Raw genomic sequence first — 19,605 nt, 5'->3', positions numbered from 1 at the left:
TAATTCCATTAAAAAGCGTGATTAGAAATATATCAATTTACTTTATATTACCATGTAGAATATTTCAAACGTGACTACGTTTTAACAAATATCAATATATATATATATATCGTCTGGTATTATTACGGATATTTATCCGTCCAACGATTTTAATTTTGCCCGATCACCACTCGGAATGTCTTTGGACTATACTTTCCTGTCCTGTAAACACGTTAGGACGAGAAACGAGGCGTACACAGGAATTTGTGTTTTCAGTACATGAGTTGGAGACGATTTTTCTTCCATCCCTGGCCCTACGCCACCTTGATAAGTGAGTATCATTTTAACTTATGACGTATACCAATTCTTTGTACTTTATTAATACTGTCATCGCATGTGTTTTTATTTTGAAGAAAGACTTTGGTGTAATTCAGCAAACAAGGTCGTCCTTGACCGAGAAAAACAACAGTAACCTGTTGGTGTCAAATAAATCAACACATTGTATATTGTCCATCGGCTTACTGACAAAATTATGTGTATTGTAGTAATGTACTTTATAAAACAATACTCCTTTTTTTTTTAAATAAACGCAAATTGTCGGTAAATGTTATTGACAAATTTGCTGAAATATCTCCTGTTTTAAGTACATCCATAATTTCAAGAAAGTTAAATATTTACATACTGTAGTTATACAACTTACTGTATCCTGTTTCAATAACTTTTACGAGATTTAATATATGATATTTACATTGTTTATTGTACATACAACCCATGCCCCATCTAACTAACACACACAGTGGATTAATTTCTGTGATGTTTTGTATTAGCAACAACTTGTAACATTTACATTGTAAAGCCAAGTTTCGCCAGGCTCTTACATATACACTAGACGTTAGATATGTTATAGAAAGGAGTAATGAAAAGCATACCTAGCCCTCACTGGGGTTTGAACTAGGGACTGTTTGGTCTTTAGCTGGACATCACAACATTTGCTAACGAGGATTTCCTATTATCAAAGCTTACATGTGTAATAGGAGCAGGAAATGCACAGATAGATTAGGATTCATACCTTGAATTCAAGTAGGATCTGCTGACAATCGACCCAGGTAGTTTAGTTCTGCGTTTCTCCTCCTTTCTCAATGCTTTACCCCTGAAGAAACAACTATTTACAATCTAAGTTGAAATATCCCCTTGTAAAGCATTCAACTACTTTAAACATTTTCGGGTTGGTCAAAAGCAACGAATCTAATAGGAACAGAAAAACGTGTGGCCATACCGAGTTTCCAAACTCTGGAAGGATGTTGTACCAATGTAGCTACCTGGTCACTGAAAATTTACAGAGTCCAGTTTCACTACACAGTGCAGTAAAGCAGCCCATATTCAAAACTACTCACTAGTCTCTCCTTCACAAAGTTTTAAACCTCAAAGACATCCACAATCCACTTTCGACATATCCATGAAAGCATTTCATTTGCTAGCTTCTGCGTATATTCATAGGATGGTGAGCAGTACCAAAGCTGTAATAGGAAGGAGTAATGAAAAAAGCCTTACCCTGCTAGGGTTTTAACTATTTGTAGCAGAAATACCTAACCACTGTGACAAGTTTTCTTTTCTTTAATAGCTAGCTATAATATATTGGCTTTCATCCAAACCCTCAGTTAAGACTTCTAGTACTCTGATGTTCAAATTTCGATAAGACATATAGTATGGCCTTGTCTGTCTCCTATAAATTTTTATTTTGAGTGGGTATAGTGATCTGTCACAGGTCTTTACCATGAAGCTTGGTAGGCTTGTTGATCACCATGACATGGAGGCATATTTTCTGAACAACACTTTGATTCAATTGTTTTTGGTACAGTAAGTAACTGGCTCTTGTTTACTTCATAACCTTAATCTTTTCTGGAGACCTCCCTCTGTTTTTAACAACTTCCATGGGCTGATGGCTTCCTGAGTGACATTATGATTAAACTTTTTTTTAACAAGTTTTTTCCCTTGCCATTTTTATCCCAATTTTGTCTGGAGATTTCCTGTATTTTTCTTAAGTAGTGACAGTTAACAGGACACTACTATAGCAGTTAGTTTAAAAAAGTAACCCCATAAGTATAAAGATTGATTTAATCTGTAAGAAAGTTTAAATCTGAGTATACACAATCAAGTTGTTGTTTGGAACACAAAACAAAAGAATGATTGGTGGTTGGAAGAAGTTATCCGTAAGATCATTAAAAGTACAAAAAACAAAACAACAGGTCACTTAGTGACAGAAAAGTCATATTAACAAAGTCATTGACAGGTAGAAGACACCAAATGGTGCCACCTCCCTTCAGATGAATGACAAAAATTTACTCTGCCCCAGCTTAACAGTGGTTTGAAGTTACACTCAATACCATTCAGACATTATCAAGACTTTTATTTACATTTGTAAACACCATAATATATCTCTTTACCATCCTTTAAGATAAATTTGTGACCAACTTATCTTTAAATGATATTTATGCCGTCAGGTTGAGTGTTCTCATATTGTGCCATGTCTTTCATGTCATCTGATATTTAAATATTAAAGGGTGTTGGCCATGTGCAAAAAAGACTTGAGTTTAGACATAATACATATATTTTCTGTTCAATTTCATGCTTATTTTGTCATTGTTAGTCACATGTATTAGGATGATCCTTGTAGAGGCATATATTTGAAAAGAATAACAGTGTAGCATAATATATACTACTTTAAATCTTGATATGCTTGATAATCACAAATTGTAAATATTTTCTTCTGTGGCAATTTGACACATTGAGTTTTGAAAGAGTTAATGCCCTTTTAATCTTTTCAACTTTTTTTCTGTACCCGTTAATCACCATCGGTTTTCAACTGATTTCTTTCAAACTTTGTAGGCTTAATTATAAAGAAATTGTGCTTTTTCAGTGGCATTTAGATTTGATCTTTAATGTATTATTTCCATGTTGATTTTGGTGGGATCTTACATTTCTCTCTGACACAGGGTGATCCTAAAGTGTATGTTGTACTGCCTTATCGTATATGTGTTTATTTGGATGTTATCTTAACGTTTCTCTCTGACAGTGGGTGACCTCAACTAAGTATTAATTTCGGTGTGATCTTATGTTTTTGTCTGACATAGTGTACACTGTATTTTGTTCTGCCCTGTGAAGAGTACTCTTGGTAACTACATGTGTATATATCCCACGTGTAACTATATTTGTTCACACATATCTTGCATGTAGAATGATTTATATATCAACACTAAAATATTAGGGCATTTGAAATAAATTGCTGAAAATGACGAAAAATTAGATGAGAGTCTAAATGAAATGAAGAATAGGTACAAAAATTCAGTTAAAAAGAAAACCACATCAATTTTATTTTCTAATAGTGTTAACTTTCGGAAACGGGTATTTTATACAAGGAATTACTGGTACACATTATGACATTTGGTTTCCAGAAATTACCCTAAAATTTGTAGTAATTTTTCTTTGAGTTTATGTTCATTTGCCTTGTTTCAATGTTATTTTCAGCTCATACTTATGTACAATATATCATTTGTATTATGTGTACACAGATACCTTTGGTCTATAATAAGTCTATACCTCACACTTTGAGTAAAGGTTACTTGTGGAAGCCAACGGGGCTTACTTATTGTAAAATAGACTTCAGTGTATTTTAGACTTTGTATGGCAGATGATTAGCACACCTGTGAACAAGATGTTTACTTTATTATGAGATGAAACTAGGTCTACAGACTGTTTTAATGGATGCTAGGTGCTACTTTTGCAAATAGCACCATATGTAACTCTCTGTGGTATCAAAACAAGACAGGTATACATTTAGCTACCACAGATGAATATTACAAACACTTGCACTGTATGAGATTGCTCTTATCACAGTCCAGGTTGTAGTGTGAATCAGATTCACAAGTCAATGTGATCATATACTGTTTATAACTGAATAAATTGTTATGATAATGTAACCTTTGTTTTTATTTTCATAGCACAAAAAGTGTATATATGTAAATAAGAAAAAATTCCTTTAGCATCTAAAAGGGTCAGGGTGTCCTATATATAGCCATCATGTTTTGTTTATCATTGTGTTGAATTTTTTGGGGTTGATCCGACATCCAATATGGCCACAATCTTGATAAACTTTGTGACTCCACTGGTGCCATTCCGCTGAAATTTTGTGGGAAGGTAATTGAAATGAGAAGTGTTTGTTTGGCTTTACTGCTAAAATCATTTGATATCTTTTTCTCCTAATGCTGTTGTACTGTATGAGATTGCTCTATATAGTTAGATGTTAAGACCCATGTGCCTCATGTAAGTATAGTAAGCTCGTCAACTGATTAAGTGTTAAAATTTCACCTCAAATATATCATAAGGTAATATAGTTATTTCATTTAAATGACAGAACTACATTAAGCTTTGGTCTTATTTTTCAAATACTCTGTACATATAAATAATGGCGATTTGTAACAAGGATATAATGATTATGTCTGTATAAGTTAGTATACAGACAATACATAAATTATGTATTTGCATCCTGTTTTTCTCCTTCAACAAACTTTTCCATTCTCCTTTGTTCACAAGGAGGTCTATAGGCTCTTTAAATTTAAATAGCACTACCTAATCTATGGTTATATAAATACCGTTAGCAACATTAAACCTCTCAGGAGCAACAGAAATAAAGTAAGCAAGTAATGGTCTGTGGTCAGCCATCTGCAGAGTAAACACATTAATTTTCTGTCATTTCACAGATATTATATTTCATTCACCAAAAAAATATATAATTGATTCATACATGTATTTATTTTATGGTATCAAAATATTGTTTTATTGACTGTAAAAGATATGTGTGTAAATGATTTTTGGGACTGAAATAATTAAAAATTTGGCTTTTCAATGATTTTAGGGACTCCTATATACGTATATATGTATTTGAGACCCGGACACATGCTTTTGCTGTAGGACTTGCTCAAATTTTGTAATCTCGCTATATCTCTTTGTAACTGGACTCATCAAAATATGGAAATGGTGCACTGATCTATACTCATCAGAAAAATTTCCAACAAAAATTGTAAACGCATCATACACTTTTTTTTTTCTGTCGAATGAATCAGGCAAGAAAATGATAAAAATAAAATGTACAGATTAAGAAACGTATGTAATCACTTGTCACTCTGTAGTAACTGAAATGAATATAAGGGAGACTTTTTTTCTTACTTTAGGAAGAAAATTAACCTGTTTGGGAAGGCCAAGAATAAGTTGGAAGTTTTAAGAATCATATGCATGAAATACCAGATATAAGATTTTTATGCCTCATTAATCAATCCCATAAAAGTCCATAGGAAAAGGCTTTAAACAGGATCATTCATTTTTAGTTGTATATTTATTCAAATGTATTTGCAATATATTATAGAACCAATTGTAATATCTATATAAATATATGAATACCCTAACTTATTGATTGGTTTACAATTAATGTACACATGTACAGGGGTCTATTGATGGGTGCTGATAAACCAATTCAGCATCACTTAAAATGGAACATTTCAGGCATAAATGGGAATGGACTTGCAAATATTAATACAAGCCTTTAAAGGCTCAACTGAATCTTGCCAGAAAATCAAATAAGATCAGATCAGCCGTTATTTCATAAACATGTTCCAATTTGTCAGGCTGATAAATGGAAACAGATTAGTATGAAATATAGATAGAAATAAGATAAAACACGATTATATTAAGAAATTTGTCCTAAATTGTACTGTACAACCTCACACTAGGTTATCTGTTGTCAACATGTACTGTATATCATTGACCTGGTATAGCTGGCTGTGATTATGTTCAGCAACTTCCTGGTCTAGATGTGTGTAATGTAGAGCTCACACTCTGTCAGCCCTCAATAGCTTTAAACCTCCCCAATACAGGGCTGGATTCCAGGTCATGTACAAGTGCCTTTTTAGTGTATAAACCAAATGACGTCAAGTAATAAATAACTCTTTTTCATTGTCGAGCAGCCATTGTTATATATTCATCTTCAAATCCTGAAACTTTCAAGTCTTTTTAAAGAAACTATTTTTGCACAGTTAGTGTTTGATTCGCCCTTAAATACACTAAATCTACAGGCATTTTTAGTGATTCGGTTCTGCATTGTCAGCTTAAAATTAACCTGGAATGTACTCTAAAATGAATAGTCACTGCCTAAAGTTTGATCAAGAAGGTACACATTTATATATAGGTATGTTATTTTGAACTGCCCTTTTTATGCCTTCACTCAAGTTGAGTGGGATAAAACTTTCCAATGTGATAAAATTTAAACAACCCTTTTTAAATATTATATGCATGCATTGTATTGAGCAAATATCACAAGTACATAAAAAAAATAAAGTTGTAATTTTCATTCCATAATTGGGACCCTTCAACCTGATCGAGCCTTAAATCAGAAATCAGGTAAACAGGAAATCAGGTAAACAGGAAACCAGGTGTGCTTTTATCGTGATTGTTTAACGACTATGTGCATTTCAAACCATTAATCTCTGTGTTTGTAAAATCCATTTGAATTCTTTAAGACTTTTCATGTACATTTGTATTTTTATTTTCATATGCAACCTTGAAATGATATTTTATTGTCAATTTTTTTTATTTACTGCCTAACAAAGTTGGCAGGGGATATTCAGATAGGTTCAACCCATCCCTCTGTCTGTCCGTCCTTTTGTCAATCTGTATGCTGCTTTCCGCATGATATATTTGGAGAATGGTCAGATTTGGATGAAACTTGGTTGGTACACTTGATGCCTTAATCCCTTACCCATGTTCAGTTAATGGCGAATTCTGCACATATTTAAAGAGGCTGCTGTGACCTCATTGACTGATTTCTTTAATTACTTTTTAGGAAATCTTTCTGCACAGTATCTTAAGAAGGAATGATAAGATTTTTAGGAAACTTTCTTATTACCTTATTTCCTTGTTCAGGTTCAATTATTGGACAATTCTATGCATATTTTACGAGGCTGCTGTGATCTGATTGGTTGATATCTTTTGGAACACTTAACTAAATACTTTCCGCACATTATCTTTTGAAGGAACAAATTAATTACGAGATTTACTAGGTAGACTTGTTACCTTAACCCCATTTTCTGGTGTGATTATCGGCAAATTCTGCGCATATTTGATGAGGCTACTGTGACCTGATTGGCTGAAATCTTTAACCACCCTTATTGAATGGTTTCCACGTGTTATATTTTGAAGGAACAAATGAATTTTGATGAAACTTGCTTGCTCATTCAAGTTCCATCAACCATGAATTCCATGCATATGTAATAATAGTATTCTTACCTGATTGGCCGAATTCTTCAAACAGTTTCGTGGATTGCTTTCCACACTTCTTTCAAAGGAATGATAAAGTTTTTTATGACACTTGCTTAGCAGACATGGCACCCTATTCACATATATAACCACTCTCTTGTTTGATTATCAGCTAATTTAACAAATATCTAATGAGGCAACTGTGACCTGGATGGCTATTTGCTTCTTCTGGAGTAATAATAAGAGACTTTTAGAAGACTTTAAACATATCTCTTACCAATTCGGAAATTTAGATGCCACACAATCATGGAAGAAGGATAAGTAAAATAATGATAAGAAACAGAACAATAACAATAGGTCTACTCATCAGTTGGTAAAACGCTTTCATAAACCTATGATAGTGAATCTCCAAAATGTTTTTAGAATTCTAATGTTTGAAGTAATGTTGCACTATCACCGATTATGTTTTATTTTCCTGCAATTTTACATATCTGACTATTAGATGCTGTATTGTATTTTATTAAAGTGTATAAACCATTTAACTGTTTTGTCATTCTTGAGCGGTTATAGAATACTTTATTGATCCAGCATCACTGAAATTAAGTGACAAATATTCTATCATTACCATTTGGTAAAAGAAGGGAATATAAAGGTATGATCAGCTGATTTTAATATTCACAGTGTTATGCTACTATATTGTTATTATATTGATCTTTTCAACGGAACTTTAAACTGAACATAAACAATAAATGGTTTCCATACTTAAGTTTTCCATGTTTCTCACTTCAAATATATATATTTTACAAATAAACAAGGACGGTAGATCTCAAAGTCTATGTCCTTGTTTTATTTTTAATCAAAGAGTTTTAAGTTCTCATTTTTCTCTGCATTAAAACTTAAAAGTGACCAGCCGTTCAAGACAATCATTTATATAGTTAGTTGACACTGTTTATTTTTTAACTTTGATATAAGCTTAAACATAAACCTACCATTTAATTTTGCCCAATTGGTAAATATTGGTAATTTTTTCCAAACACAGATGTATTCATTTGCTTCAGTTTTCTACCTATTGTTATCTAAATGCATTGCTTATAAAAGATCTTTTTGATGTATGAAATAGGCTTCTGACTAATAGTAAACTATTGACAAGAGGTAACAAGTCAGTCGACCTACTTGTTAACACCGATCGGGTTATCGGGTGGCTATATCTATTACGTCAGTCACAAAAACATAGGGAGTGGCAGCGCCTTGTGAATTACAGGTACCTTAGCGTCATATCAGTAGCAAAATAAAATGGTAAGAAATTGTCCAATGTCCTTAAATGTACCATATATACTGGATATTACAAACAGAAAAATGCAGTTGACACACATTATGTCATTGTATCAAACTTATTCATCTACAAAATTATTTTTACAGCATGGCATTTATGAAAATTATACAGGGGACCACTAGATACAAAACTGGTGTAAAATAACTATTTACGCATGCATATCTAATCGTCCACATTTTCTCATCAGCTCTTTGGTTTGAGATAAGCAATCAGTTATAATTTTGAAATTAAAAATTTGAATATATAAATTAACAAACATGTATTTCACTTCAGTATTTTCGTTAAAATAGAGTTTGTTATTAGATCCCAACAGCAATGAAGGTTCCTTTAACAAGGCTCTTTTGTCATGACCGTCTGCAATATCCTAGTAGATAAACTTTGTATATACTTTGTAGATTCATGTAGGCTACCATTGTTGTAACATGCAATATATAGGGACAGAGCAACCAACATTTCTGAACCAATATTTCTCACCATTTATCTCGTGACTTTAAGTGTTAAATAAGCTACATGTACACCATATGTTTACATTCAAACTGTCAGTGTTTATTAATATTACAAAGTGTGTACTGTCATTATCCAACAAAACAAACAAAAAACAGGTCAGAAATTAATTTTCATGTTCATGGGAGGTATATCCTGGTGTACCGTGTGAATGCAGTCACGATATTGCGAGAAACAAGCTCACAAATTCATAACAGTTCATCGATTACATTTCAAGCGGGAGTAAGCTGGGCAGGGTATGTGGTATGACTGTAGTCAAACATGCTCTGTTATAGGTTCTGATTGATGACTCATTCTTATCAACACCAATCAATGTTTAATACTTACCATATAGCTACTCATGCCATCTGTTTGTAAGGCAGTGATTATATACAATATATATATACAATCCTTATTTCGAAATTACTTAATTAATTTAAAACCCACAAGACACCAATGTATTGCTTTATAAAACCCTATATATAGATCTAGTTGTTTTCGGGAACTGTGTATCTTTGATCACTGGGTATAATCCATAGAGCCCTCACCGTACCACTGGAACTTACAACCTGTCATCATACATGCTATGTAAAGTTTGTATGTTTTCATGGGTATATATATTAGCATGCATTTGACTATCGCTAATTTCAATGTTTATCCTGTATTTGGTTACAAATCTGTCTTTTTCAGTCGTATGACCTGGCTGAGATATGATGGTAATATAACGATATCACATGTGCTTATGTAACATTTACCCTGTATTTACCTGTAATTACAGAACTGTCACCTGTCATCATGTAAGCCTTGATATGAAGCTTAGCGATGGGTGCCATCCCCAATGACATCCACCAAGCCATCAAAATACTCAAGACCGATCCAGATCGGGTACTCTGGTCCTACACAAGGCGCATCAGCCTCACCAAAACCAGCAGTGGAAAACTAGGCATCAAGGTCGACATTATCCAGGTACAGGTCAAGGTCATCAACCTCAGCATAGTTTAAGCAATTTATCTTATAATAAAATGTAATAATTTTCAGTAAATTGGATGATGTTATTTTGTACAGTCAAATATTCATATATTGGTTGTCACAGTATTTCTCCCATTGATACACAACACACATAACTACTTCTTCACTTGTTCTGAAAAATGGATTTGAAAAAAAAAAAATAAAAGAAAATAAAAACAATTGTTTTGGGAAATCTATGTCTATTTTTTGTCCATAAAGAAAGTTATAATACAATATTTTCATTGAGCTGAAACCATGTGTTGACAGGGTAACAACGAGACTTTTTCAATAGTGACTAAGGTTAAACCAGAATGCTGTCTCGGTCAGGGTGATGTCCTGCAGCTGCTTGACCGTATCTTGTGTATCAATCGTCAGGACGTTACCTCACTTACCCCAACACAACTGTGGGGACTCTTGTCAAGTCTGTCCACCACCATCACAGAGGTCATCGTCTGTTCTCTAGTCAGCATCAGCAACAAAAGAAGTCGGGACCAGGTGTCCAACAGTAGTTGTCGGTCCTGTACAGGTATGCGTAAGGGTTCTGATAGTAAACGTCGCCCTGTCGAGTCAGAGCCTCTCTTACAGGGACTGGAGGGGCATCAGTCACAAGACAGCCGACCATTCCATGACAGCACTGGTCTTGGGTCAGGTACATGCGAGGAAAATCGGACTACATCCCTTCCAACAGTAGATAGCAGGACACAAGCTATTACTGACATCAATGGTCGTACATGCAGCTCTCTCCCTCCAACCATGAGTAACCATCTGTTGGTGAGACCAAGCACCAATGCTAATGACTTGCTACGGTTCCCACACTTCATTCATTGGGATCCCATCACAAAGACAGTGTCTCTCACACGTGGAGCTAGAGGCTCCTTTGGCTTCAAACTCAAAGTCAAAATGTCAAAGGTAAGCAAAAGGTTGTGGTCAGTATTGATATATAATCAGACTACTCCTAAAACTGTACTGTATCCGCAGGATGTAAATGCAATCTTACTCGGAATTTCATTAATTTTCTGTTAGGTCCAGAACAAATGTTATCACTCAATATGAACTTTACTTCTGATGAATAAGTTTAGAATAAGCTGTACAATAAGTTTAGAATAAGCTGTACAATATATCTGTACTTGTTTAACCTTACTTATGTTTGTAATTTAAGAACGCTGATGACCTGTACACTCTGGTGGAGTGTATCACGCCAGATGGACCCGCAGATGGTAAGCTCATGGTTGGTGACTGGATTCGCTCTGTCAATGGGCAGCCCCTCCAGAGCCCAAGGGAGGTAAGTCATAACCTTATGTTTTTGATCACCATGACCACTGATCCTTCAAGAGCCCCTTAGGCTAAGTTATTCCTGCCATAGCCCTAAGGACATAAATCATAAAATTTATGCTGGAAGTCAAGCTTCTGTCCTTAAATGGTGACAGAACTGACACTGATATTGTAAGGACCACCATCTGACACTACATTAGGAAACTTGGCATTTGATTGAGCCTTGATTTAAAAGTGTTTATCTGTCCATAGGCCAGCAGTATACCGGACCTCTTGGCTAAGGAGACTACGGTACGAATAGTTCTACAACGTCCTGAAGGTCTGTCCCAGAATATATTTCCTCCAACCCCGTCCTTGCCAGACCCAGATGTACATTATCCATCAGTCCCTGGTCTTCCTCTGGCCTCTGAACCACCCAAGATGCCGGCATATCAACGCCTGCCATCTCACAACTCAGGAAAGGCACGCCCTGTCTTGTGTGATCCAGTACTACGTGGTGGCAAAAGCTACCGTGTGACACCACTGTCTGAGAGTAACGATCCACAGGACCCACAGGATATTAATGTTGACCTGTTTGAATTAAACAGAACAATTAATCTGCCCAAAGTACGTGTGTTTCTGTGTGGTAGTGAAGCTCGAGCCCTCGCTCGACTGTTAATGCCAGGCATGGTGTCTTCTGATGGTAACAATGGCTTGTATCAATGTATTAAGTGCACCATGGGAATGGACCGAGAGGGCGCCATAAGTTTTACATCCTGGTCTTCATTTGATTATCTTCTTAACGATGAGCCATCTTCAAGGTTACATGCCAGCAATGAATCTCTAACAAAAAGTGACATATTTAGAGACCGAGATGACGCAAGTTCCTTCATCCATAAAGGCTCCATCAACGTAGAGTTCTTTATAATGCCTGATGATAGATTTAGCCCAGACGACAAATTTTTCCATCATTGTTGTCAGTATTTATTCACAAGGACAAGCATATTTGTGTTGACATTCGATGGGGCAAAAGTTGTGACATCTACGCATACAGAGATTCAGCGTCTACAAAATGTGATTCATACTATAAGGTGTTTTGATGGTTATGAATGCCCAATTCTGACCTATGGATTATTGAACAATGATGCCTCTGTGGGCGTAGATGAAGTACGCACACTTTTTTATCTGCCATTCGGCCAGCAGATTCAGAAGTACAATGTGCCCATGCCAGAACTGTTTTGCCCTGGAGTTGAGGGTGCCAAGACTAGCGATGCAAGTCGTCGACTTCAGCGTGGACTTTGGAAGGTTCTTGGTGAGATGACACTCAAGCAGAAGATATCGTTGCCATCTGTGGCAATGATGCTTCAATTTGAGTCAGTGAGGACTGGCAAACAGAAACTGTTCATTGACGAGGTAGAATTCTCAATCATGTTTCAGGACGAGGTACCAGGAGGAGGTCAGGACCTCCAGCAGATAGTCTGGACGGACTTAAAAAATGTTGGCGAAATTCTCTCTTCAAGTAAGATATAATTCAATCTAACTATACATTCATTAAGTGTAAACCTGCTTTCATTCACATCTACATAATTACAGTGTCATAAATACAGGTGATTAACTTTAAATAAATTTTAAACCTCATTGTAAATTCAAAGTACAGTCTTCCTTTAAACACACAAGGAAACCCCATTTCTGATTGCTAAATTAATTCAGTCTCGAGTGTCTGTTTCAGTAGCAATGCAAAGATGAATCACAATGAAATCAGCTGTGAGTTTACTTAGCACTCTATGTAACTGTACGTTCTGAACAGATAGATTCAGGATAATCTGCTGTTGAAGTATGTAGTAATTATACCCCCAGCTTACATAAGGAAGGGATTATTATAACTTCCCTGTGTTTATGATTATACATCCGTGAACACATGCACAGATTTAATTTATACTCGTCCCACCAAGGTCTCTCTACACCTTATTATTTTGACTGTTTAAAGGCAAAGGTCACCCTTGACCACAAATTTAGATCAGAAGTAGAAATGCAGGACTGGGAGGTATCGTGAATCCCTGCTAACTTTGTTTTTTTTTTAGCTCACCTGCCCCAAAGGGCCATGAGCTATTGGCATACCGTGGTGTCCGTCATCTGTCTGTCAACTTTTTCTACAGCTCGCTACTAGTCATGATCAACGAAGCAGATTTTGACTATGATTATTTAAAGAAGGATTCTTTGGGGAAGGGGAACAAATTTTATATAAACCCTTTTACTTGGGGTCCTATGGGGTGAGAGTGGTGGGGTTCAATAGGGGAAAAAGAGCAAACACTGAAAATCCTACTCCAGTAGGAATGATGTATTTTGCCCAAATGTGGTCTGAAGCATTCTTGGTTTAAAGGGAATCAATTTTGTATAAATGATGGGTCTCAGCCCCATGGGGCAGGAAGGGCAGAGCCCAGTAGGGGATTAGAGGAAAGTCTTTAAAATCTTACTCCAGTAGGAATGATGGATTTTGCTTAAATTGTGGTCTGAAGCATTCTTGGATGAAGGGGAATTGGGTTTGTATGTACAGTTTGTCCCGGCCCCATGGGGCAGGAGGTGCAGGGCTCAATATTGGAAATGTGGCAATTCCTTTAAAATCCTACGTAACCTGTAAGAATGATTTAGTCTGAAGTATGAATAGTTTGACTGATGCCTGGAAAGGGACAGAGAATTGGGATATTTAGATTTTCCTTTCCTTAATCTTATGAAGCATTTCAGCAAAGCAAATCCAGATAAGCGATACATATGGGCCTCTTGTTTGTTTATCAATCATGCTATGGAAATAATTGGTGTATATTATCCTTGTTCTAATCCATGAATATTGATTAAAGGATTTTAATTCAGTTGCAAAATTCAATTAAGTGAATCGCACATGAGAGACGATTAGATTATGATATTGCTGATAATGAGTTGTATGATGGATAACATAGGGTACAGACGTTATAAATTTAGTAGTATTATAAATGTGGGTTGGGATGGCCAGTCATTACGAGATGTTGTAGTTTCAGATTTATAACAACAACAGATGTAGGGTGGCCTGAAGTCTGAAAATAATTATGAATTCCCCAGATTATGTTAATTACCAGGTGAATATGTCGGTTATCATCAACCTAATCCAAGTGATCCATAGCACTATATTGTGGTCAGGGTAACTGCTACACTTTAAAAATATACATATAACTAGGAAATTTGTTCCACTTTAATATTAACAAGCTATAGGTACAATATATAGTTCAACTAGACCTAACAGTATATATTAGTTACAGATAATCTTTATGTTTTTCATCTTATAATGTTTTAGAAAAATTGTTTGAGAAAAGAACTGCCATCAAATAGTGATGATATACATGTAGGAGATATTTTGATGTTGACAATTGTTTCCATGGTTTCAGAGGCGGCGCCATTGACTTTACCCCATGTTCTACACCTTGATAAGTTTTTGTTCATTGATCCCAAAGTTCTTCTGGACTGTGTGCAGAATGTCAATGTCTTTCTGCAACAGCTCAAAGGAGTGCAATCTTTGGAGGGGGCTCGCCAGAAAGGGGTTCGGGGGCTCAGCACTGGCCTCATAACAGGAGAAGACCTCACAGATATCATCTCACAGCAGTGTCACAGCCACTCGGTTGAAAAAATCACGCATCTCCTGGAAATATTTGGACTTATATTCCGTCAAAAATCATTTGGGGCTGAATCAGGAGGAGTGAATTACCTAGTGCCATATGTGATTACGGACCAGAGCACACTAGCACCTCCTACAACAGAACCAACAGAACTGTGTTTATATGTAGACTTTCGCATGCATACATCAAGTTTGGTGTTTTACCAGCTGGCCTTTGCTATCAACAACAGCAGTGATATTCACAACCTTGCCATGATAGGTCCATCTTCCTGTTGTCTGTCACACCTTGGATACGACATCACCCTTCACCATCACAAGCTTCGTGATCGAATACAGATCAACCTTGCTAGGTAGGTACCCTAGCAAAGATTAATAGATTACTATGGTCTTCTCTGATGGTAAGGAGATCTCTACCCAAGTGTAGGAGTTTGGCTGGTCAGCATGAGGCTTGGCCATCCAAAACCCAAACTCTTATTTAAGGGTTGAGATATTACTGTCAACAGAACAGACCTTTGTTTTATTGTCTTTCCCACATACAGTTTGAACAAAAATGACAAAATTTTAATACAATTTGAACAAAAATTACAAAATTTTAATACACCAGAAGTTGTTGTCATACACTTTCTATACTACATCATCCTCAAACATGTTTTGGTTTGCAGGTCAGAAACAGCTTCCAAGCCTTATGTATTGTACCAGTGGTTGCTTAAAGTATGTAAGGCTACACTGGGGTCAGAGGTCAAGTATGTGTTAGGTCCATCTTGTCCACTGCAGGACAGATGTCTTTTCATCAACCAGCACCATTCAGACATGCATGTGCTTGACCTGAGTAAACGACAGATATGCTGCAGCGAGAAGCTTGACAATCATCGCAAGATCAAAATATGGCTACCGAACATGGTCAGTATCCATTGAGAAATAAATCTGTGTTTAGTGTCATATTTTAGTTCAACTTTTCTGTTGTCCTGAAAATGGTCAATGAAGATTAAGATGTTATAATAGCATTAATAAAACTACAGTAAAGTATTTGAATGTTTTGAATGTTTTACAGTCAAACCTCGTTATCTTAAAGTTGGTACAACCATTTGAAGACTTCGAGTTATCCAAGTATTCAATCTAAGCAAAGTTTGAATGATTAGTGTGAAGTATGGCTGAGACTAACAAAATACTTTAAAGTATATCAGGTCTTAAAGTTATAAGATGTGAGATAATGAGGTTCAACCCTAAACTGATGATGGATTCTTTGAAGAGGAAAGATAGCTTCCTAAATCAAACTGAATCAAAATATACAGTTATGTTGGAAATATAACAATCTGTTGTGTAACCTGTTACAGATGGCAAAGTATATGAACGAGTTACCTCATATGATACTGAGGACGATCAGCCAGAAGCTGCACCTGGAAACTACCTTTGGTAATGACTGGAAGCTCCTTGGAGGTATGCATGTCTTCTGATGGTTATTTAGTTATTTTAACAGGATTATGGCGAGTTTTGGATATAGTTCAGTATTTTATGGTATCACTCTGGTGATACGATACAACACTGAGGAATGCTACACCAATATATTATTTAGGTCACAGTTACCCATATTTACTACTTCACCGACTTCATCTAACTTTTGTGCAATTAATGTTTTTGGGGTAAGATTTATAAATCAGTTTTTATTTCCAATTATTTCCAGTATGGATAATACTGATTATGTTGTGTTATGAATTAAAAATAAATCTCACTGGTCTTTGTTACAGGATTACTGGGTCTCACTGGAGATAAAATCGCCCTTTATGACACACACAAGGAGCCAGCCTACCAGCTACTTATGGACCTAGGTCGAAGTCATCGCCTCACTCTGGCCCAATTACTCGAACTCCTTCAGCATCCAGACATGGAACGCCATGACATTACTAGTGTGATAGAAGACTGGCTGGATAGCAACCCACAGACACCTTGAGGCTAAACTTCTATTACTGTAGTGCAGGAATTCTGGATAGATTTGAACCTTACTTTTCACATTGTACAATAATCAGCTTTTGACAGAATTAGAACTCTCACAAACTAGTGAAGGAATACTGAATACTTAGGACCATAAATATAACATCTAAAATGAAGTACATGTTTGTTTTTTTGTGATTGAAGTATTGAAATCCTTATGTAGAATCAGTGGAAATATGTAACTTTATTTCAGAGGTCATATGAGTATATTAAAATGAATTGTACAGAAGCTACGTGCACAGCCCTGGCTCATCTGTGTCACATTGGTGTTTATGTTTGTGTTATTCTTTTTTAAAATGTTGGTGCAAATTCATTCTTAAAATATTCAGTTATTGTATGAGAAGGTTGATATTTGGCCTTTAAGATTCTTCAAGGGAAGTCAATTTTACAGGATATTTTCTTGTGAATCCTCAGCACTATTTCCAAAATTTTGATGAGTCCAATTGCAAAGAGATATAGTGGGTTCTCAAAATTTTCGTCAAGTTTCTGTGTATTGTCAGATAATGTGTTAAAATTTCACAAATTTTAATTGCAACTAACTTAGTTTGTTTCTGAAGACAGCCTGCTATATGTAAATTAGATATATACATGTAATACATTGTGTAAGTATTATATGTACCCAATATATATTAACACATTGTGTGACAGTTCTTTCTTTGAGGAATAAAGTGCAAATCATACTACCGGTAATACATTTATTTCTTGTGGTGCATTTGTCAGTAAAAGCATTAAGATTGTGTGATATATAGTTATATTTACACACACACTCACGCACACCCACCCACACATATACATATGTAAGTATATATGTATACTTATGTATATATGTATAATTATTATGTATAGTATATGTACAGTATTTACACTGAGATATATACATGTTAAACTTAAATCTTTCCTGTGTATTATAGAACAAAATTTGATAGTTTTACGTTGTATATATAAATAAATATGATAATATATTCCTACACATTGTGTAAATGTGACAGTATTTGAAATATATAGGTATAATGTTCTCCAAGAATTGTGATTCAGTGATTAACAGTTTTTGTTCCTATTGTTTGATGAATTAGAATTTAAGAAGCTGAGAATTGGAAAAAATGTGAGATTTCAGGAATTTTTAAGGTGGCCTATTGCAGGAAATTAGGATTCATAATAAAACATTAAAACACTTACCAGGGGCCAAAATGTTAGTGAACTTCAACACAAGCAAATCATTTCAGTTTAAGAAACATGACTTCTGATAAAGTGTTGTGATGTCCTACACTGAAGTGTATTATAGAGGTCAACAATACATGACCTCTGATACAATGTTGTCAAGTCTTACACTGTAGTGTATTGTAGAGGTCACCAGTACATGACCTCTGATACAGTGTTGTCAGATCTTACACTGAGGTTTATTGTAGAGGTCACCAGAACATGACCTCTGATACAGTGTTGTCAAGTCTTACACTGTAGTGTATTGTAGAGGTCACCAGTACATGACCTCTGATACAGTGTTGTCAGATCTTACACTGAGGTTTATTGTAGAGGTCACCAGTACATAACCTCTGATACAGTGTTGTCAAGTCTTACACTGTAGTGTATTGTAGAGGTCACCAGAACATGACCTCTGATACAGTGTTGTCAAGTCTTACACTGTAGTGTATTGTAGAGGTCACCAGTACATGACCTCTGATACAGTGTTGTCAGATCTTACACTGAGGTTTATTGTAGAGGTCACCAGTACATAACCTCTGATACAGTGTTGTCAAGTCTTACACTGTAGTGTATTGTAGAGGTCACCAGTACATGACCTCTGATACAGTGTTGTCAGATCTTACACTGTAGTGTATTGTAGAGGTCACCAGTACATGACCTCTGATACAGTGTTGTCAGATCTTACACTGAGGTTTATTGTAGAGGTCACCAGTACATAACCTCTGATACAGTGTTGTCAAGTCTTACACTGTAGTGTATTGTAGAGGTCACCAGTACATGACCTCTGATACAATGTTGTCAAGTCTTGCACTGTAGTGAATTGTAGAGGTCACCAGAACATGACCTCTGATACAGTGTTGTCAAGTCTTGCACTGTATTGTATTGTAGAGGTCACCAGTACATGACCTCTGATACAGTGTTGTGATCTCATATACAGAGTGTATTGAAGAGATCACCCATACATGACTCCTAATACAGTGTTATCAGGTTTTGTACTGTATTGTATTGTAGAGGTCATCAGACCACAACCTCTGATACAGTGTTGTGATGTCCTACACTGAAATGTATTTCTAGAGGTCACCAGTAGATGACTTTTCTAATGCAATGGCAGAGATGAAGACAATAATTGTAGTCCCATTGTTAGGAGATAACCAGATGTGATATAGTGGGTTATCTCCCTTCAGTGACAATGCCAGTGGCTGGACATACGATTGGGTTAGGTGAATTGTATTGAAGTTACATATTGTATAGTGAACAGATGCATGTTTAACATGAATTGTTATCTGAAATTATAAATATGGTAGAATTAGATTTTGTATTTGTTGTTTATTTCCCATCAGAGAGTTTAATAGTCACTTGAACAATCCACATAGATTAACCATCTTATGTAGTTATCTTTGTACCTTTGAGGATG

General features: G+C 35.6%; 1 protein-coding gene across 1 annotated transcript; it reads left to right on the top strand.

The window, feature by feature from the left end:
- The first annotated feature begins 224 nt into the window (after window positions 1-224).
- LOC132553878 (uncharacterized) lies at window positions 225-19,502 on the top strand. Its single transcript, XM_060218163.1, has 9 exons — window positions 225-310; window positions 9,879-10,066; window positions 10,376-11,017; window positions 11,268-11,390; window positions 11,633-12,878; window positions 14,776-15,352; window positions 15,665-15,902; window positions 16,337-16,439; window positions 16,748-19,502. The coding sequence occupies exons 2-9, from the start codon at window positions 9,923-9,925 to the stop codon at window positions 16,948-16,950; spliced, it is 3,276 nt and encodes a 1,091-aa protein (XP_060074146.1). The 5' UTR covers window positions 225-310; window positions 9,879-9,922; the 3' UTR covers window positions 16,951-19,502.
- Window positions 19,503-19,605: the final 103 nt, after the last annotated feature.

Source organism: Ylistrum balloti, unplaced genomic scaffold (genome assembly GCF_031769215.1).
Source record: "Ylistrum balloti isolate Yb309-2 unplaced genomic scaffold, AGI_CSIRO_Ybal_v1 Utg370364, whole genome shotgun sequence".
NCBI lineage: Eukaryota > Metazoa > Mollusca > Bivalvia > Pectinida > Pectinidae > Ylistrum > Ylistrum balloti.
The sequence above is the reverse complement of the archived record's forward strand: the minus strand, read 5'-3'. Positions and strand labels throughout refer to the sequence as shown.